Genomic DNA, 23,339 nt, shown 5'->3' on the forward strand with positions numbered 1-23,339 from the left:
AGGTTTGTCCTGATTCCGCTCCTGTGCAAAAAATTGTTCGAGATATACCACAAGATAGGTGCGATCTTGATTCCGAGTTTTCGATGGTAGAATTCTCTCTTGCTCTGCTCTCATGTAACAATTCTGCTCCGGGATCGGATAGAATTAAGTTCAACTTGCTGAAAAACCTCCCTGATGTGGCGAAACATCGCTTGTTGAATTTATTCAATCGGATTCTGGAGAATAATATTGTTCCAGATGATTGGAGACAAGTACGAGTTATAGCTATTCAAAAACCCGGAAAACCCGCGTCCGACTTCAATTCGTACCGCCCAATAGCAATGCTGTCTTGTATACGGAAATTGTTGGAGAAAATGATCTTGTTTCGCCTTGATCGATGGGTTGAAACGAATGGCCTACTCTCAGATACACAATATGGGTTCCGCAGGGGCAAGGGGACGAATGATTGTCTTGCGTTGCTTTCTTCAGAAATTCAAATGGCTTACGCCGAAAAAAACAAATGGCTTCAGTATTCTTGGACATAAAGGGGGCCTTCGATTCTGTTTCAATAGAGGTTTTGTCGGACAAATTACACTCTCGGGGTCTGCCGCCTCTATTGAATAATATGTTATATAACTTGCTTTGTGAGAAACATTTGAACTTTTCTCACGGAGATTCGGCAGTAAGTCGGGTCTCTTACATGGGCCTCCCCCAGGGCTCATGTTTAAGCCCCCTTTTGTACAACTTCTATGTAAGCGACATCGACAATTGCCTTACACAAAATTGCAGCCTAAGACAACTTGCAGATGATGGAGTGGTGTCTGTCGTAGGATCAAACGAATCCGACCTGCAAGGACCCTTACAAGATACTTTGAACAATTTTTCAACCTGGGCCATTGGTCTAGGGATCGAATTCTCCACGGAGAAAACAGAGATGATGGTTTTTTCTAGGAAGCATAGACCAGCAAAACCAAAGCTTCAACTTTTGGGTAAACCGATCACTCATGCTATGTCATTCAAGTATCTTGGGGTCTGGTTCGACTCCAAATGTACTTGGGGGGCCCATATTAGGTATCTGAGTAAAAAATGCCAACAAAGAATAAACTTTCTTCGTACAATTACCGGCACCTGGTGGGGAGCCCACCCAGAAGATCTTATAATGTTGTATCGAACAACTATTCTCTCAGTGATGGAGTATGGCAGTTTCTGTTTTCAATCAGCTGCCAAAACACACCTCATTAAACTCGAGCGAATTCAGTATCTTTGTCTCCGTATTGCGTTGGGATGTATGCCCTCAACGCATACCATGAGTCTCGAGGTTTTGGCAGGCCTACTCCCACTAAAAGATCGCTTCAATTTATTATCTCTTCGGTTCTTCATCCGGTGTAAGGTCATGAACCCATTGGTGATCGGAAATTTTGAGCAGCTGATCGAGCTAAATTTTCACTCCGGATTCATGAGTTCATATCATGAATTCATCTCCATGCAGGTTGATCCTTCTTCGTATATTCCCAACCGTGTTTGTTTCCCTGACTACATCAATTCCTCTGTGCATTTTGATCTGTCCATGAAGCAAGATATCCATGGATATTCAGATTACCAACGATCGAGGATCGCTCCAACGATCTTCGATGAAAAGTATGGGGGTATCAATTGTGATAATATGTACTTTACTGATGGGTCCACTATAAACGAGTCCACAGGATTTGGAGTGTTCAACGAATTTTTTAGCACCTCACACAGTCTTCAGAATCCTTGCTCAGTGTATATTGCTGAATTGGCAGCAATTCATTGGGCGCTAGACAGCGTCGCCTCACGACCTGTTGAACACTATTACATTGTAACGGATAGTCTTAGCTCTGTCGAAGCTATTCGTTCAGTGAGGCCGGAAAAGCACTCGCCGTACTTCCTTGAGAGAATACGAGAAATTTTGAGTGCTTTATCCAGACGCTGTTATGTCATTACCTTTATCTGGGTCCCTTCACATTGCTCCATTTCGGGTAATGAGAGGGCTGACTCATTAGCAAAGGTAGGTGCAATTGAAGGCGATATTTATCAGCGTCAAATCGCCTTCAATGAATTTTATTCTTTAGTCCGCAAAAATACCATCGCTAACTGGCAACGCAAGTGGAATGAAGATGAATTGGGCCGGTGGTTTCACTCGATTATCCCTAAGGTTAGCCTCAAACCGTGGTTCAAAAGTTTGGACTTGAGTCGGGACTTTATTCGCACCTTCTCCCGACTCATGTCCAATCACTGTTCGTTAGATGCACTACTCTTCCGTTTCAATCTTGCCAGCAGCAATCTCTGCGTTTGTGGCCAAGGTTATCACGACATCGAGCACATTGTTTGGTCGTGCGAGGTGTATCTGGTCGCCAGATCGAATTTAGGAAACTCCCTACGGGCCCGAGGAAGACAGCCCAATGTGCCGGTGAGAGATGTGTTGGCTCGGTTAGACCTTGATTACATGTCCCATATATATGTTTTCCTTAAAGCTATAGATCTTCGTGTGTGATTGCCCCTACATCCTTATACCCTCCTTTCCTTCCTTTGTGGGTAATTCGTCCCCTTGCTATAAATAGTAGAATAAGTTGAAATGTAAATACACTATAGATATACGAATAGATTTATAAATTGAGTGTTCATCAACATTGTTACAATTTCCTTATATCCCATCCTTCTCCTAAAAATATGTCACCCTCCTAAACTCGAGTACACCGCGAGTAATCGGTTTTCCACCTTACTAACCATAGATGTAAGAAAATTGTTTATATATATAGTTCTAAAATTATATTTAAGAATTCGGCTCCTTTAAACTTAAGTAACTGAGCCTGTAAAAAAAAAAAAAAAGATGAAAGGTGTCATAACGCTGACAATTTGATAACATGGTGACTTTTGACGTAGAACTACGTCTTTCAGGAAGGGTGCCAAATCAGAAAACAGGTCACGTTTTAATGAAATAAAGTTAACGTTAATAACTATTTTCACTGTGAATGAATTCTCATGATATGCATACCAATCGAATCGGAAGATTTGTTTGATACAAACGGTTTAAATTCATGAAAACTGGAAGAACTTCCTTTCTAAGCCTACCCGTATTTCGAATGCTAAGAACTCGAACATTTCTTAACAAATCGGAAAGATGTTTGCATCAATTGATAGGAAATATTTCTACGCGTTTATCACAATTAACAAAATATTATATTTCATTAGATGAACAATTGAATAACTGTAAAAGGTCAAGCATTATCTAAACGCGCTAACGGCCAAGTTTTGATTTGTCCGAATTACGGATTCCCCAACACAGACTTCAAAATTAATGTGTCTGGGGAAATCCGCTTTGCAGATAAATGCAAGCTACGAGTACTTTTGTACTCGCTTGTCTTTGTGCAGACCGGAATGTTTCCTTAACCGTTTGAGTCCGGGGGACTCTATCCCTTATTCTCAACCTCTCTTCTGTCTCTGTCAACCTTGTTTATTTACACTTCATATACCGTGCGTTAGTAGATCTGCAGTGCTCCCAACACGCTGAATTTATGACCAGAAATTAGATTACAATAGATACTCGTAGCATTCTAAGATAGTTAAACATTTTTAAAAAACCTTTTTTTTTCTTCCAAAAACGAGACATTTTATGATATTTTTTCTCGCCTTCCAAACGGAAGTAACAGAAATGGAAAATGAATTACAGGTCGAACTCGATTATATACAGACTCGATTATATACAATTTTGGAATCGATTATACAGTTTAAAATAATATTTTTTTATATTTCAAAGGGCCTAGCTGGGTAAGGAAGTAAAAAGTGCCCAAAACCAAATCACCAGCTTTATGTAACATATTTTATAGCGTACCAAATAAGAAATTTTGACTATTTTTGAACCGCTATGTGGTTAACCATATGATCTATTGAGAAAAACGTGCTTTTCATTTTTTGCACGCCATTCTCAGTGACTTCGAGATAAAAATTTGAATAAAAAATACTGAAAGTGTATCTTACTATGGTGTAATATTAACTCGAACAGCAACATGAGGCCGAGCGTTTTCATGATGGAATATTATCGACCAGTTTTTGGATGTATAGTCAAGATGTTTTTTCGGCAACAGTTTGTTTTAAATGCATCAATTTTTGCCTGTAGGAGCGTCCATCGATCGTTTGATCAGGTTTTAGCAGCTGATAATTGATCATATCCTCTCGATTCCACCAAATACTTTGGTACGGTGAATATTCGGACTCGGTGTTGAAGTTCCTGGTTGGTGAGGTGTTACATACGATCTGTCACGTTTTGGATTATAGTAGTGAATCCTTTCTTCGTCCCCGGTAAAGATTCGATGTGAAAAAAAGTTCCTTTTGGGTCATTCACATTTCATTTTTTTTTTGGGTCATTCACAACATTTCGGACATGCAAAAACGCCGCTCGAAATTAAACTCGTTTTCAATTGGTATGGAACATAATTTCCTTGCTTTGGAAGAATCCTGCGGCTTCAAATCGTTTAGAAATAGCTTGTCGAGTTTCTTCCAATAAGTTTGTGTTTGACACAAATTTTGATCGAGTAATGTTTTTTGTCCTTAACACTAAAATCTCTTTTAAATCGTCCAATCCATTCCCTACAAAATCTATCCGATGGAGCAGAGTCACCATAAACTTCCACAAACATTCGATGCGCTCCAATTGCCCTTTTCTTATAATGGAAACGCCATATTTGCATCATTATTTCCAACGAAACTCTATATATTCAACGCAGTAAAAATTGAATTTGTTGTGCAAAACTCAAATACTTGTAAACAATATTTGGTTGCCACCCAAAAGGTTAAACGCTGCACGTATTGTAATTTCAAATGACGGTTTATCGTTAATCTATTTATTATTATCGGAACAGTATTTACGCTTCATGTCGATCCGATACCCAAGAGTTAATGAAAAGGTCGATCAACCGTAGGACACTCTCCGGTTTATTGAATTACACCTACGTCATGATGCTGGAAGTTAATTTATTGATTCACTTTGGGCAGTTGTGGCGCTTCCGCCACCTAAGCCCATCAATTGTGTGAAAACGTTTCGCCCTCCTTCTCCGAAAGTTTATGGCAGGCACTTTTCAAAAACAGCGCGTCTGCTGTTTAAAATAACTTTTAATCGGAAAACTTTCCATCCGCTACCCATTCATCCGAAGGTACCCAGATCTTTTGCTGTGGCTTTTTCTTCCGGAAATTCTCGTAATAGCATCCCAGAAATGAGTCTAATTAAAACATTTTCCAGATCTCGCACCTTCACCAGAAATAGCTCCCCGTAAATAACACAGGAACATAAGTAACGATTTTACGTCAGCCTGAAACGGAAAGGATCCAAGAGAGAGTATGGAAGATTAAGTGTGTCGGATTGGGGAGTATGACAGAGAGGAAAGGGTACCATGCTGCCGTGCATGTTTCATTGTCATAAATTGGATTTTAAATATTAATTGTTAAGTGCAAAATTATACTTTATTCAATAGCTTCAGAATAAATATTCTAGGTAGGAAGGAAGGTTGATGTTGAGAAAGGCTTTCCGTAGCTGTGACTCCGATCCAAAGGCCCATTATTTATAACACGTAATTTTATCCAAATACCCCCATGAATGCTGTATGAATTTGTGCAAATTCTCCGCCAAAGGTGGAAAATTACCACGGCCAGCTTTCCACCCATCGAGGTGCGGAATTTCTCGCTTACCAATGCCGGTAGTGTAAATTCACCTCGTGCCATTTGGAAGCGAGCAAGGAGCGGGGGGAATCGGTGGGTTTTCGGGCTGGGGCAGATGAAAAAACATTGTTCATGGTCAAACCGTCTGCGAGGGTCTTTCTCTCCGAAACGGAAAAGGTGGGTAGTCTCCATCGGGACCAGACCAATCCTAACTTCCGGACTCGTGATTTCCACAAAAGGTTGAAAAGTGAAACGCAGAAAAAAAAACAACGCTCGAAACTTGCCGAGTCGGTTATTCAACAAGTGAACCAAATGAGATTACCGAAATTCGAGTGTTTTCGACGGGGAACTTTGGGTTGATCTAATTCCGCCGTCGGGAGGAAAGTATTTGGGCCGCACGAGGCAGTGAATTGAAAATTATGTCCTAGAAGAGTGATGGGGGGGGATCCGTTGAGGTGGGGTAAACTCGAACACGAGTGCCGGTTGATTTCCCAACGAGTAGGAGGAACCAAACGAACGAGTTGTTAGGGGCAAAAAACCAACTTTTCCAGCGGGCGAACGAAATGAGAGTTTGTTCGCTCGCAAAGTAACGAACGGACGGTGAGAAATTAGTGGCCGAATATGCATCATAATGGTGCCCATTTGGATTGTTAAGCTGTGAGTCACGTCAGTGGAAAATTTATACAGGGAAATTTAATCAGAAATTCAAATGAGTTTTCGGGGTATCCTTGGGATTATACACGGGTACGCGATGCTTTATGGTGAAATGTCAGACTTTCTTGCGCCAGTCAACGTGTATAATTTGTTATTGTTATGAGTAATCGAGTGTCACGATTATCAAATATGGTTAGTGCGTTGATTGATTAATCGAGGGAGGTTTCATGAATAGGAAACACAGGAGATTTTTTTTTGTTGGTAGCGTTATTCGTTTGTCATGTATTTCTATGGTTATTCACCCGGAAATGAAATAAGTTCGTAAGACGAAAGGCGTCGCTCCTCAGCCATGATGATTATGTCAGCTGGTTATTTGTAAATCATTCTTTTCAACTGGACAAGGAAAGCTTTTTTAACGTTCCAATTTCTGATTTCTGATTAAATCCCATCGGAGTATATAAAATCCAAAATTATTGATAGTTCAAATGAGCTCGATTATTTTGACGTAGGTCTACGGCTTTCAAGAAGGGTGCCAAATCAGAAAACAGGTAACGTTTTCATGAAATAAACTTAACGTTGATAGCTATAACTACAAACGAATTCTAATGATTTGCATATTAATCAAATCGGAAATTATCTAATATTTGCTTAATATGCTAAACATTACAATCACCTAATGCATAAATGATTTAAATTAATGTAAACTGAATTGTGGGGATTTATAGCCCCTTGGATAGAATATGACATTGGCTTGCGCTAGTACCGAATCATGTATTTGGCAACACATCCTCCAACAGATCGCGCACATGAGCAGCCCTATACATCATCGTTTCAGCTTCATCGGAATTGACTGAAACACGATCGTGTTGGCAAAGCCGAACAAGTGAGGCATTCGTTGGTTGTCTGTCTGAGAGGCAAGTCCATCATGTGTGCTTCGGAGGCGATTCTCTTTTGCTCTAACATAATGGTTTCCACAATGGCGACACGTGACAGGTTTTTTTCTCATAAAAATAAACAAATAATTTAGAATAACTGCAAAAGAGAATCGCCCAAAGGAAGCTGCATGTTTTGGATAAATCAATGAAAGGGAAATTGATTATATTTCTCAGTGTCGTAAGTGTGTTTTCTTACTTCTTTCCGTTTCTCGATATCCGTCTAACAGTTTTTTGTGCGCTGCGCGATTTAAAAAGTGAAGTGAATTAACAAAAACAATTGAAAATTGTATTTTTGTGAAAATTTATGAAACTCTAAGGTGAGTCAGGTGAAATGGTTGCGTCATTTGGGTGAATGTTGTGTTCGGATAGAAAAAAAACGAAAATCGGTCGCAACACTCTGATATGTCCAGTTGTTTTAAGTAATTAATGCTCAGTCATTTACTGAGGGATTTATAGGGATTTACAGTTATATGTTTACAGCAACCGATTTGAGCACTCCCTAACAGTTTTATGTAATTGAGAAAATCATATAGCTTGTGGAGCTCGCTATCGAATAGCTTAATAGTTACAAGCATTGTTTCAGCTGCTGTTCCATGCAAATGTGGGTTGCTACGATACTTCCGACCGCGGGTGTCGTCGAATCGTCTTCGCGTGCAGTTTTTTATATATATCACCATTGCTAGGCCTGCTGTGCAGGTGGGTAAGTCGCTTGCTCGATATGCAGTATACATACGAGTGTGCATAATGTGATTTGACATACTGGTTGCTTCGCGAAGTTATATTGCAGTGACCGATCATGTATTGTAGAGCGTTCGGTGTGGGTGTAAGTGTGGCACTATCTGTTAGTTTTTTTCCTGGGAGGGACTTCGGGGCTGAGACAGATTTTTGGAATTTTTCAATCGCCACAAATGTTTTTCTTTTTATTTTCTTTCCGGTCGTGTCTCTGACGCAACCTTCCGTTTTTCTTTTCTCAGAAACTGGATGTACTTCAGTAAAAAGTGGACAGTTATTAGGCGGAGGGTTCTATGCGGCCTTCTTGTAGTCAGCATAGGAAATCATGAGCATAGAAATCATAACCTAAAAAAGTGCTCCGTGCGATCCCGCTACAGTGATTTGAATTGCAAATTACCCAATAAAGCTCCCAGATGGATATCTAAACAGCGCTTGCCAAAGAAATCTATCAAACGTGATCAAATGTTGAAAATATATGTATCAATGTTGACTCCAAACAACAAACAATACGCGAGCCCTGAGCGCGAGCCTTGCTTTACGCTGCCTACACCCAATTTGTGTTGGTTTGGATAGGGTGGCCAGAACCCCGTTATTAGGTTATTCGTTTATATTCTATATTTATCTATTTATATATTAATTGAAGTGAATTGCATTTTACTGTTTGCAGGCGAACGAAAAACAACAGCATACGTGTTTATATTAGTGTGTGATAATCAAATACGAACTTTGTAAAGATTCGTTAACCATTCGCGGTCGTATTAAATGTAGATATGGGTGTCGTACTGGTTGGAATTAATTTATCATGATCGACATCATCTTATCTTGTCACGCTAATAATCTTTTTTTATACCGTTTGTACTGTTATCTATTATTCATGGGAATTCCGCATTGGATCGTGTAAGGGTTCACTAGACATTAGAACTCGTTTTGTAAAATTGTGAAATATTACATGGTTGAATAAATTGTTCAGTATGATACTTGCTGTGGTGGCTGAGAGAAGACATGCGTCCGCAGAGAGTTTGTTCGGTTCTGTCGGTGGAAGAAATTGTTGTTCAATTAAATGTATGATTTTGTACTACCATTGTTAAAATGAAGATATGGTGCGGTACGACCATAGATATTTATATGAAATGGTTCGGTACGACCATAGATAGATATATGACATGGTTCGGTACGACCATGAATGGAAGAAATGGTTCGGTACGACCATTGTTCAAATGAAGATATGGTGCGGTACGACCATAGATAATTATATGAAATGGTTCGGCATGACCATGCATTGATGGAAGGAATGTTTCAGTACGACCTTAAACAAATATATGGGATGGTTCAAAACGGTCATGAATGGATGAATTGTGTCATATTTATGAAAACCATACTGCATTGAAAATGTGCTCCCGTGGTCGAGCGGTTAGCGTCAAACCTAGCATGCCGGAGGGTCGGGTTCGATTCCCATTATGGTCAGAGGAATTTTTCGTTAAAGAAATTTCCTCCGTCTTGCACTGTGTTCACGCGTATTCTAGAGCTTACACTCTGAATGCATTCAAGGCGTGTTATTTGGCATAGAAATCTCAACTCAGTACTAATAAAAATGACATTGAGACGGCGAAGTTCCTCTAGGAACGTTAGTCCCATTAAGAAGAAGAGATTATATTGAAAATGCTATTTATGATCTACAGTAGGTGATAGCCAGAGTTACCAGCTATATTTTCCAAAAATCAGGAAGAATGTAAATAAAAATCAGGAAGTAATCAAGATGGCTCATGTTGAGTTGCCCGGAGGATTTGTGCATATTTTTGGAATTAAAGCATCGGTTTTATAGGAGGACAAACGTTTGTTCAGTTTTATATGCATAGTTTTGTATCACTATATTTCGCGCAGCTTCAAAAGTCTATTCTGTTGACGATATTTTTATGCTGTTCATAGAGCTGAGGTTTTTGCCCTTGAGAGAATTTGGCAGTGACCCGAGTCTGTTATAGTCTGAAGGTGCAATATCGGCGGATGATATACCCAAACTTCAAAATAATTTGTTGTCGATGAGACATGATGTTTGCGTTGTCTTGATGGAACACGACGCCTATTACAATCACTAATTCTAGAAAATTTGTTTTGGATAGCTGCCTTTAATTTGTCCAGTGGGGAGCATTACTTGTGGTTCCATCAGACACAGATAATGACTTTTATGGAACGAGTCGCAGATGGAGATTTGGAGATTTTATGAATGATTTCAACTTCGGGGTTAATTGCGAAACATTATCCAGAGACGCAATTCAAATTTTGGAAATGTGCGGATTTTGAATCATCTATACTCATAGATTATACATGCAGAATCTGCCAAGTGTCTGTAAATGTCATCCTTTTCGTAAGTTTCCGGAAGGAGCGAAAAAAAAAGATCGCGCTACTTTGTGGTCAATGTTCATTCATTCAGTTCGCGTTGAGGGCATTATAAAGCGAAAATCATGACGAATTTTTTGGGTGAAATAGACGAACTTTTAACATGGGAACTATGAATGAGAGTTTTGAGTATTTATTCTACGGAAACGTTAAAAAAAAACGTAGAAATACATATTTTTTCAAATTGTAGAAAGAATTAAACAAAAACTGTATCTGATGATTCCTTTTTGTGGAAAAATCCGGATATGTATACACAAATGGTTAATGCAGTTTAAGCATTCCTAATCCATCAAGTAATTATTTTCATTCATAACTGTCTTCGGGTGTGCTAATTTGATAGAGTATCGTTCTTTCACGTCAAATTCAAATTTCATTAAATGTCGATACTGTACTCCCGATAACGCAAATCGCTTCGGAATAAATAGATAATAAAGAAAAGTGTCAGCCGGAGAGCTTTTTTTGGGTTTAAGACAGTTATCATTTCTATTCAGGACAACTTCGACAAGAATCCCAGTGTATTTATTGCAGATGGTGTTTATTCTAATGAAGTGGAAAGTACAAAAATAAAGAAAAAACAGGATCATTTATGAAAATTAAACAGAATTGAGTGTTTGTCGGGTTATCAGGGAACATGCTGAAAGAACTGGGAGATCCTGAGAAATCAGGAAGGTTGGCATCTCTGGTGATAGCCGTGTTGTTTATGGGTCAAGATTTTTGTTTCCTTTATCGCTCTCTCATTTCGCCTTGTGAGAAGGGGAGAGATGTGGGGATTTATAGCCCCTTGGATAGAATATGACATTGGCTTGCGCTAGTACCGAATCATGTATTTGGCAACACATCCTCCAACAGGTCGCGCACAAGATGAGCAGCCCTATACATCATCGTTTCAGCTTCATCGGAATTCGCGACTACGAAGCTGAATTTGACAGCTTGTGTGCGTGAAGCGAATGTCAACAAAGAATTGCAAAAAGAATGTGATTTTTAAACGCACCGGTTTTAACGTTTTTTGCAGAAATTTTCATAATGGCGAGTATGTATTGAAAGAACTATCCTCTAGGATGCTAATTTATTTAAATCACATAAATTTACTGCAGGGGAAAACGTTTTCTTACCGCATCCAACGGACACTGTCTTTACTTGTGAAAAAGTAAACAAAATTTCAGGATACTAAATTTTAATAAAAATTAATAATTGTGTGCAAAATTTATCTTCCAAACGGTTGAAAAATGAGTTTTCCTTATGCAGTGAAAAAAACTTTGTCGTAGCTTAAGCTGAATTTAACTTATAAGTGTTTTTCTGTGACCTTGTTTCATGCATTATCAGGAGCCATCAGTCGGAGAAAATGAAACCTGCTACGTGGCTGTGGAGTTTGCGGATGTGTTCGATTACGCTGCGGGTGGAAGCCGTTTAGTCGTCGAAGGCGAAAGAGTATTCAAAGCTGGACATCTTTTAATAGTTGGTGTTGAAGAAGTTCTCGATGAAGGCTTCAGTATTTTCTCGTCCTGCCTCCAGTCATCATCTCCAAGCTCGGAACCCCATGCAATAAAAATTCGTACGAAAATCTCCTTCTCCAAATGGTTGTTTTCGTGTTCCTGTAAAGCTGGGAAAGGGAAGTGCAAACACGTCATGGCTGTTTTGTATCATTTGCTTAAGTATGTTTTATTTTATTTATTTATTATTGCACACTTTGCACCAAGTTGGACTGTTTCACACTTCTTCAAAAGTGCGAAAATGTGAATGTGAATACTTGGAGAGTAGAAGTTCGACACGGTGAAATGGAGGCTACAAATACGGGAGGTTTTTGTAGGTTCTATCTTTAGTTGGATCCAGTCTAGATACCGCGATTTGTTCGTTTTCTGAGGGAAGGCATGAAAAGAAATTACGGGGCGATATCTCTGCTTACATCCGGGGACGACACAAACAATACGGCTTTTGAATTTTGCAGATTGTTCGGAGTCAGCTTCAAGCAAATTTCGTTCGACTTGCATGTTCTCCGGGCAATTTGCGCAGCTTTTGACGTCCATATTTCACACGTTCTAAGGAAAATAATTGAAAAATATTAGAGCACTGATTGAATAGAAGCCAGATCTTTGTATTTTAGGTATTTTATGAACACAAAGCGGATATTTTTTTTGGCAGACTTATCTCACTTCTTAACTAGGCGAACCTAGCCAGAATTTTCACCTGCCCCCGGGCTTCTGAATGCCAAAGGGGGACTAGGCTCTGCGGAATGCACGTATCTGCATGCTCGTGCTGTTTCAGTGCTGACCGAGAAATTGTCGGACAACCGCGCAGGTGCTAAGGATGACCGACTTTTGGATGCCGGCCAATTCCTTCTCCATGTTCAACACCTTTAGCGCTTCCAGAAGTGTCTTCGGGATAATTCCAGTTCAGAGAGAACGACTGGAACAATTCTTGGGACCTCCCTTAGCCCCCACAGTTCCTTGAGCTCCACGGCCAATGGTCGGTACTTGCAGATTTTGCGACCGTGGGTCTCCTCCAGATTCTGGTTCAGTGGAATAGCGACATCGATGATGGTGACTTTGCGGTCGCTCTTGTCGTAAACCATTATATCTGGGCGGTTGTGGTGGATCGAGAGGTCGGTCAGAACAGTGCGATCCCAGTACAGCTTGAAACGGTCATTTTCCAGGACAGGTGCAGGCAGGTACCGGTAGTTTGGTACGTTGTCTTCCAGTAGAGCACATTGGAGCGCCAGTTGTCGATGAACAATACGGGCCACGTTGTTGTGGCGCTCGGTGTAGGCTGCGTTGGCCAAAACGGGACAGCCTCCCATAATGTGCTCTATGTTTTCACCTGGTTGATGGCACATCCGGCAAATGTCATCAACGTCTTGATGCCAGACGTACCGCCTGCAGTTTCTCGTCGGCATTATCCTGTCCTGGATGGCTATCATGTCGGCTTCTACTACTGAAGAGAGTTCACCACGCGTTAGCCACAGATTAGATGCGGCCTTGTCGACGTGTGGCCGGTCCAGTTGATGGGGGTGGGCACCATGCACTGCCTTCTGCTTCCAAGCTGCAATCTTCTCCTCCACTGTCTGCAGATTGCAGTTGAGTTGGTACTCCGCTTGCGCCAAGTGCAGAGCGCTGTATCCTCTGTCGGCGGCGCAGACAGCCCGGTATAGCGCGTTTTGGTTGGCGCGTTCTGCGAAGTACTCGCGCAGTTGTCGTACCTGGGCAACACACAGTGCAGATATGTCGACTATTCCAAGTCCCCCTTCTTTGCGTGGCAGTGAAACTCTCTCCAGTGCCGATTGAGGATGGTGCAATCCGGCCTCTTTAAATGCTTTCCTCATCCTCCTCTCAAGGTCCTCTAGGTCAGTTTTGCTCCATTTGACTACACCAAAACTGAAGGTCAGCAGGGGAACCGCGAATGTGTTGATCGCGCGTACCTTGTTCCCCGCGTTGAGGAAAGTCCTCAGGACACAGTTCACTCGACTCAAGAACTTGTCTCGCAGCTCCGTCTTGATGTCGGAGTGGCGAATCCCGGTGAGCTGTCGGAATCCAAGATATTTATAGGATTCGCCACGAACCATGTCTCTTATGAACTCGCCGTCATAGACCTCGTAACCTCCGGATTCGGTAAGCTGCCCTTTCAGCAGATGGACACAGCGGCACTTGTCAAGACCGAACTCCATGCAGATGTCCCTGCTTATATCTTCGACAACCCGGATAGCTACACCTAGACGCTGACGTGAATCAGCGTAGACCTTGAGATCATCCATGTAGAAGGTATGGGTCACTTCTTCGTGGGCGCCGTCGCCATACCTTATTTTATAGCCATGACCGTTTTTATTGAGCGTCCTACTGAGGGGGTTCAGTGCCAGACAAAACCAAAGCGGGCTGAAAGAGTCGCCTTGGAATATCCCCCTCTTTATCTGCAGCGTTCTAGACTGCAACACATTTTCCCCATCACTAAGGTGCAGAGACGTGCTCTACTGCCTCATCGCATGCTGCAGGAACCTAACGACGACGGGATCAATTTTGTAGAGCTCCAATACCCGGACGAGAAACGAGTGAGGTATGGAGTCATAAGCCTTCCTATAATCGATATAGGCCATGCTTAGGTTCCGCTGGTTATAAACCGCCTGGCCGACTATGGCTGCGTCGATGATGGCCTGGTCTTTGCAGCCATGCGTATTTTTTCTGCATCCTTTCTGCTCTTCTGCGATGATATGGTGTTGTTCGCAGTGGGCAGAAACTTTGGCGGTTATGATGCTGCTTAATATCTTGTACAGACTCGATAGGCACGTTATCGGCCTGTACTTTGATGGGTTCAATGTGTTGCTGTCTTTCGGGAGGAGGAAGGTGACGCCACGGGTGGCGAATTCAGGGAGGTTGTGTGGGTCACGTAGCACCTTGTTGAAGCACTCAGCTATCTTTTGATGTGCGACGGTCAGCTTCTTGTGCCAGAAGTTCTGAACACCATCGGGGCCCGGTGCTGCCCAGTTCCTCAGGTACCGCGAGGCTTCGCGGACATCGTTCTCTCCGACGATGATAGCTGGCATCTCTCTAATTTCACCACAACTCTCCTCCTCCCGTCTTAACCACATTTGCCCTTCGCGATATTGTGCTGGGGTTTCCCAAATACCAGCCCAGAAGTTCGTCACATCGTTAATATCTGGCAAACCTTCGCGGTAGTCGGGCTTCTCGTCGCTAATGTGGTCGTAGAACGCTTTTTCGTTATCTCTGAACATCCGATTTTGTTCCTGGCGCTTTGCAGAGTCAGAGTAACGTTTCAGCCGTTTAGTTAGGACGCTCAATTGCTGTACCAGTGTGTCGAGTTTTTCCGTCAGTTGGTGAGCTCCCAGCTGGCGAAGTTCAGTAGGCTGCACGATCACAGCAACTTGGCGACATAATTTCGCCGATCTGCTGCCTCTTTTGTACGTCATCAGTCTTCCAATTGCGGCGCGCTTGTTTAGGATCCGTTGCTCCAATCTCCTTCGCCATGGAGGCTCACGCCTTTCACGGAGATGTTGGAGCAGTCCGCCTTTTGGCCTAATACGGTATCCTAAACTTTTGGCGGTCGCCACAGCAGCGCAGTAAACTTTCAGTTGCAGCTCCTCCATGTTCTCAGCATCAACCAAGTGCAGCGGAAGAACGTGCTCGTTCATGAGCTTTACTGCACTTGTCAGCCTGCGGGAATGCTGCAACTTCGGGATCCTGGGGCGCGACAATGGGTCTGTGTCGCGGAACTGTGAGATCGCCTCGTCGTAGTGGAAGACCAGATCGCGTAGTAGTTGTTGATCTGGCTGTGGGTCTTCCGGCTCAGGGGGTTGTTGTACTGTGGCCTCCACTGGTGCTGATTCGCGTGCCCCACTCGCGAATGAATTGCTCAGCCGTACTGAACTTCGTCTCGACACATCGCTTGCTCTGTTGTTCCTGGAGCTTATTTCTCTCTGCACCTGCTGCTTGATCTCGTCGATTTGCGTTTGGGAGAGCATGTTGTTGCGTACTATCGCTCTACGCCTCGCGTTCATCGCGTTCTGATCAAGCTTCCCGACGAACTCTGGATATTCTTCCTCGAACATTGTTAGTATTCGAGGGCGACCGCTCATGTCCGTCTCCAAAGCAGTGCAGATGTAATAGGCGCGGATCACGAATTCATTCATTTCGTGTGTCCACATGATCCGGCGCCTAGTGGTACCCACAAGTGTGGACGACTGTCGTCTGGCAGTCGCAACACGTCTCGTAGGCGCAGCGTTTCTTGGGTGATGTCGATGGCTGCTGTTTCCGTGTGGCGGTAGCTCTTCGGGTTGAACCCGGTTGGTGGCCCGCTCTTGCACATCGCCCTCCAGCCGCTGGCCGCTCGCTCTTACGCCCGTTCCAGGACCAGCTCCAGTTCGGGGACCCTCCTCGGGTGATCGCATTCGTAGTATTCGTCTTGACCTTAGCTCCATTGTCTGGGTGTATCTCCTTTGCCCGGGATACAGCGGGTTGGCAAGGCCTCCATGACCCGGGAGGCCTTCCCCGGGAGAGATATAGCGCTCTGACTCGCTCGCACCCCCTCACTTAGCCACTTTCGACACCCGTTCTCGGAGCCAAGACCAGGTGTGTGTTTCCAGTTCACGCCCGATCTAAAAATGTCGTCATATGATCTTCGTGGAGGCGTGAGATAGGAACACTTGAGACCAACAGGTAGGCTCCTACCCTAGTGTTGATCCCCATTTGAGAACCAAATGTTTTTTATATATTTTTTTTTATTAATCCGATTATTTTTACAGGCTCAGTTACATAAGTTTAGTGGAGCCAAACTCTTAACTATATTTCAACTAGCATATATCAACACGTTGTTTCCATCATTCTATGGTTATTGAAATAGGAAACCGATTACTTGCGGTCGACTCGAGTTTAGAAGGTTGACACATTTTCATTAGGAAAAGGATGGGATGTAAGGATATGTGTGTTTACACTCGCACTCACATTCACATTTACATTCACATTCTCATTCACACTGACACTTCACACTCAATTCTTAAAACTATCCTTACATTTAATATGTGTTTACAATTTAACTAATTCTAATGTTAGTAGGAAGGGAACCGATAGCTCGCGAAGGACGAAAAGGAGGGGAAAAGGATGTATGAACAATCACACTCGAAGATCGATAGCTTTAAGGAAAACATATATTTGGGACATGTAATCAAGGTCTAACCGAGCCAACACATCTCTCACCGGCACATTGGACTGCTTTCCTCCAGCCCGAAGGGAGTTTCCTAAATTCTAGCGACAAGATACAACTCGCACGACCAAACAACGTGTTCGATGTCGTGGTAACCATGGCCACAACCGCAGAGATTGCTGTCGGCAAGATTAAAACGAAAAAGCAGCGCGTCTAACGAACAGTGATTGGACATGAGTCGGGAGAAGGTGCGAATAAAGTCCCGACTCAAGTCCAGACTTTTGAACCACGGATTGAGGCTAACCTTAGGGATAATTGAGTGGAGCTACCGGCCCAATTCATCTTCGTTCCATTTGCGTTGCCAGTTAACGATGGTATTTTTACGAACTAAAGAATAAAATTCATTGAAGGCGATTTGACGCTGATAAATTTCGCCTTCAATTGCACCTACCTTTGCTAATGAGTCAGCCCTCTCATTACCCGGAATTGAGCAATGTGAAGGGACCCAGACAAAGGTAATGACATAACAGCGTCTGGATAAAGCACTCAAAATTTCTCGTATTCTCTCAAGGAAGTACGGCGAGTGCTTTTCCGGCCTCACTGAACGGATAGCTTCGACAGAGCTCAGACTATCCGTTACAATGTAATAGTGTTCAACAGGTCGTGAGGCAACGCTGTCCAGCGCCCAATGAATTGCTGCCAATTCAGCAATATACACTGAGCAAGGATTCTGAAGACTGTGTGAGGTGCTAAAAAATTTGTTGTACACTCCAAATCCTGTGGACTCATTCATAGAGGACCCATCAGTAAAGTACATATTATCACAATTGACACGCCCATACTTTGCTTCGAAAATCGTAGGAACGATCCCCGATTGATGATAATCTGGAATTCCATGGATATCCTGCTTCATGGACAGATCAAAATGCACAGAGGAATTGATGTAGTCAGGAAAACAAACACGGTTGGGAATATACGAAGAAGGATCAACCTGCATGTAGACGTTATTTTTATATCAAATTTCATTAATTCGGTTTACCTCTCTCGCAGGTAGATTGACAGAGGGTGTACTTCAACGGCTTTTTCTCACTACTAAATGACAATAAATTTTGGTTCGGAGCATCGAAACAGCTAAGAAAAACTATCTTTCAACAATTTCCACTAATTGTAAGATAAACACGGTACAAGTTTTCGAGAAATCAGTATATTAATTACAGAGAAAATATGCAACGGTTTGTTTACATATTTTTCACTCACACGCGAAACCTTCATAGGTGGCGACACCGTACCTTCGATGACGTGAATTGACTGAGACACGATCGTGTTGGCAAAGCCGAACAAGTGAGGCATTCGTTGGTTGTCTGTCTGAGAGGAAAGTCCATCATGTGTGCTTCGGAGGCGATTCTCTTTTGCTCTAACATAATGGTTTCCACATGAATGTATTCCCATTTTCTCGATACTTATGTTCTGCCGATTAGAGATAGCGGAAGCCCTCTGTATCAAAGTGTGTAACAACAAAGAAGGTGCCTGCAACAGACTTCGTGTCAGTACGGATATGGAAGAGTATTCATAATTTTGGAATATGGACATTAGAGTGCCAATGAATATGGAAAAAAGTAACCTGTAAAATGTTGATTCCCACGAAATGATATCCTATGCAAAATTTCAGCTCAATCGGACTTTATTTACTAGCGTCGCAAAGCACTAAAAGTTTGCGTTTTTGGGTAAACAGGAAAATCACATGGTTTACTGTTACTTCGAGAATTTGTTTTGTTACAATTTGACTTTTTGATACTTGATCGTTTTTCCGTCTGAAAACTCTATTTTTGACAATTTTTTTCAGTATAAAAACTAATCTGGATGTTTCATGCAATTTGAATACATTTGGTAACAAATTTCGTTTAAAAAAACCGATTTCATGTACTTGATTTTTTGGTTTTCAAAAAACTTAAACATCTATGGGCTACTAGTACCTAAATAAAGTCCGATTGAGCTGGAATTTTGCATAGGGTAGTTTTTCGCGGGAATCAAATTTTCCGTTGGAAAATTTCAAATGAATCTCCCATTGGCACCATACGTTCTGACTCGTACTTCGGAAAAACGAAATTTCGGCAATTTTTTTGAACTCCTATGAGGTTTAACATAGGATCTATAGTAAAAAGCTTAATATTCAATGTTTTCCACGCCATTCTCGATAGCTTCGAAATAAAAAATTGAAAAAATACTGAAAGTGCATCTTATAATGGTGTATCGAGAAATATTGTCAAAAAAAAATTCATGAATAATTTAAGTACTAAAAAATTCTTGAAATATTGAAAAAATTTTTTGGGTGATTTAGAGATGCACTACTACTTTGATTCGTATTTAAATGTGTTTCTACGCTTTTTCTAGATAAGTGAGATTTTTTCAGAATTTTCACAGTGTTGCGTGATGGTGATCATTTTTTATAGAGTAACTTTTTGAAATTTTAGGGTCGAGTTTTTTTCCATACATTTTATTGGCACCCTTCTAAAGGAATTCCCATTTTCTCCATACTTATGCTCTGCCGATTAGAGATAACGGAAGCAATATATATTTAAATAATTTTGATATTTTTCTAAAATTTTGAGACTCAATACTTGTTCTATTTCTATTTAAATATGTTCATATGTGATTTTTGATGATGATAAAAAAAAAATCTATTTTGTTCATTTTCTAATATTTTGTTATTATCATAAAATCTACAATTGTATAGTATTCATGTGTTCATGTAAAGTGCCCCCAAACCTTTTCGCCAGCGCTATGGAAAATGTATAAGGTATCAAATTAGGAAAATTATGTAATTTTTCTGAATCCATATAAGGTTCACTTTAAGAGCTGTAGTGAAAAACATAGTTTTTCTTTTTTTCGCAACATAGAATATCTCCAATTGTAATAGTAGAGCGGAGAAAATTGTTTGACAATAAACATTTAGAATACCAAATGTCATATAACACGGACGAATGTAACAAAATTTGTAAAAAAAATAACACTTGTTTGGTTTCCACAATATGACCAAAAAAGTCACTGATAGAGGGTATCCACTTGAGGTCAGACCCGGACTGCATAAGCATCACCAAACAAAACTTCCGCATCTTTGCCAAAAGACTGAGGAGAAGTAACTGCAGCTTGCAGTAAATCAATTATTTTAAGATGTTTTCACAATTTTCACCATCCGCAGGTTTTTTAAATTTTTTTATTAAATCGATGATTAATAAAATCCTTCATTTAATTTCATAAGACTGAATATACCAATATCTGATATATTTATAGAATTATCTAATTTCGTATAAAAAAAAATTCGAAATGCCAAAAGAACTTTTCGGCGGTAATTTTATCATAGTAAGATGCACTATGAATATTTTTTTATATTCGCCCAATCCATGACAAACCGATATAGTGGTTCTCAGATATTCGTCAAAAGTGGTAATTTTGTTCATTACCGCGAAACATTAGACCCGTATTTTTGTATTGTTTTATTAGGGTGCTCATTTCCATTTTAGGAGGGCTCGAAAAATCATTTTTTTCCACTTTTTCCCAAAAATGACTTTTTATTAAATTCATAACTTTTGAACTACTTTGAACTACTGGACTAGTTTTCTTTAAAAAAATATTAATTTTGCGGAAGGTTTGTGTTTTTGTTTTGGTAATTTTTAATTGAGTAAGTTTTTCATTGTTTTCTCGGTTAAAGATAGAGGGGGCTGTATTTTTAATATTTTTTTCTGGAAAGCTGAGGTTTTTTTCATAATATATCTGAAAATCAAATAGGTGTTATTTTTCTTTTTTGATTATTTTGCAAAAATTAAAATGTTTTTAGTCTTCGTTCAATATTCCTATGTGACTAGACTAGAAATATGCGGCTAGAATCCAATCTTCCCGCAAGTGTGATATTTTTTCAAAGAAGGTTAGCTTATTCAAATGTTATGAGTTCTTTCCGAAAAAAACATTTTTGGATAGAAAGGGAAAAATGATTCTTCGGACCACCGGTTATCTTTGAAAAATCATATCTCAAAAACGTACAAAAAAAAGCATCTCTGATATCGAGATATGTTATGTAAAAACAAATATAAGAACGACTACAGAACGACTACAATCAATAATCACGAAAATGAAATCTAATTTTCGTGCAGGTCCAATATTTTGTAATAAAAGGCTCATTGGCTTCAATTTGATATGTCGATCATCCGATTCGGTTCAGTGGTTCAAAAGTTATGATTTTTTGAAAAAAAATCATTTTTGGGAAACAGTGGAAAAAAATGATTTTTCGGACCACCCTAAAATGGAAATGGGCACCCTAACGGAAAAATATAAAAAAATATACGGATCTAGTGTTTTGTGATAAAGATCAAAATTACCACTTTTGACAAAAATCTGAGAACCACTAATCGATTTAGCATGGAATTGCTGTATTTTCTTTTCCAAGCTGTTGAGAGTGTCGTGAAAAAAAGAAAAAAAACTACGTTTCTAGCCATAGCTCTTATAGTGAATAAAGGGATTCAGAAGAATGATCTAATTTTCTAGTTTGCAACAATACCTCTCATAGCGATGGTCATAAGGTTTGGGGCTCTTTTTACGAATACACGAATACAGATTTTTGGAAAATAAAAAAAAGGTTAGAAAATTACAATAAATAGAAAAAAAATATTGAAAATTCAATTTAATCAAAGATATTTTCATACCGCGCAGCTCTCGAAATATTCGGAAAAAAGATCACCAATATAAAAAAAACACATATATAAACAAATAAACATACATATTTTAATATAAGTTGAACCTGTGATGTGTCTCACAATTAAAAAAAAATCTAAATGTGGAAAGGTTTGCCTGTATAGTTTTTTTTCCGCTTTCCCAACTCGTGATAGTAAGCTCGATGCCTTCAACGCGAATTTGCGTTTTCGCTTAGAAAACAAACATCTTCGCTGCGTCTGTGCTGCCGGTCCGTACTAAGAACCCGCTATGTCTGACAATATAAATATCATGTTTTTGTCTGCTCGTGCCGATACGTGTCTGATAAAACATCTATCAATACTATCAACTCTGTGTCAGTTTCACAGCAAGAGGAGAAGGGTTTTCATTGTTCATGAATTTCCCAAAAAAAATCTTTTCAAAACCTTTTCTAATTAGTCTTCCGAATACAACATGTATCTTTGTTTTAGAAACCCCGCATTCCATATTTGTATAACCTGGTAGTGCATGATGGAGAAAAGTCCTAGTTTAACTCATTTGATGTGTCAATATTCGACCTAGCTGTTCAACATGTGATGTGATAATCGGAATGCAATAATACTAAGATAATAGGGATGAGTCTCCGTTATTTATTGATGGAATCAAAAAATTGCTCATGGGAGGAAGTTATGTTCATAGACATTTTCGATAGAATAAAACATTCATGTAATGGCTAAGCCTTCATTGCCCGATTAGGGTAGCTGGATGCGGATACATTCGCATTTATGTGTGTCACTCCGTTATCATTCGGTTGTTCACTTACCGAAATTTTCCTTCTCATTTTTGGCGTAGCTCTGGCTGTGCGGCGGAATTACCACTGCTAGCAGTATACACAGCACCTGGATCCACCGTAATCCTCGACAGTTTTTTGTGCTGCTTCGTTTGAACCACGAGACGGCAAGCCGACGACACGATCCGCGGTAGCTCGAGCTGCTGGAAGCCCCCGTTGTCCGATGAACGGACAAAAGTTGTTGTTGGGATGGCAATGGGATGGCTTTCACTATACGCAAAGCAAGATGTCGCAGAACATCATTACTAGCGCGATTAATGGTCATTGTTGGTAAAGTGGGACATTTTTGTGGTTCTCGCTCTTCGAAAGCATTTGTCTTTGATCCAGGCCGGTATCCTCATCGATTGGAGATGCTGGTACGATTGTTGCGCGGTTCGCGGTTCGCTCTGTAGCCAAGGCGAAAATTGCTCCCGATTGTCATCATCTGCGAAGGGCGAAGCGTTTCTCGGGGTTTGTTCCGCAAGCGTCGTCTGAAACGAAAACAACAAAAACAAGTCCAATTTAGCTCTTGCCAATTATGCTTCACTTAGCTAGCTGGAGCGGTTGTTTCGATACAATTATTTATCCCAAATTGTGGATAGCAAATCCAAAGTCCACGGTCGCTTTTAATCAATTATTTATTTGAAGTTATGGGTCGCATTACAACGATATTTATTTGCTAACAATAATGAATTCACTTTGACCTTCCACGTTTTTTTTATTAGTGTCAATCCGAGTTTACGTAATATGGTATTGCAAAAAAAATTATTCTCGATTACTGGAAACTGAAATACGTTCAACTTCGAAGCTCCTAACGT

At 40.6% G+C, this 23,339-nt stretch overlaps 1 protein-coding gene across 1 annotated transcript in view; it reads right to left on the minus strand.

Moving 5' to 3' along the window:
* Window positions 1-23,339, minus strand: part of LOC129773408 (synaptogenesis protein syg-2-like) — a 177,709-nt gene that overhangs the window by 95,209 nt on the left and 59,161 nt on the right. Inside the window, exon 2 of the mRNA XM_055777006.1 lies at window positions 22,516-23,012. Coding sequence (XP_055632981.1) covers window positions 22,516-22,807 — 292 coding nt within the window. The 5' untranslated portion in view covers window positions 22,808-23,012. The remainder of the gene's footprint in view (window positions 1-22,515; window positions 23,013-23,339) is intronic.

The sequence above is a fragment of the Toxorhynchites rutilus genome, chromosome 3 (genome assembly GCF_029784135.1).
Source record: "Toxorhynchites rutilus septentrionalis strain SRP chromosome 3, ASM2978413v1, whole genome shotgun sequence".
NCBI lineage: Eukaryota > Metazoa > Arthropoda > Insecta > Diptera > Culicidae > Toxorhynchites > Toxorhynchites rutilus.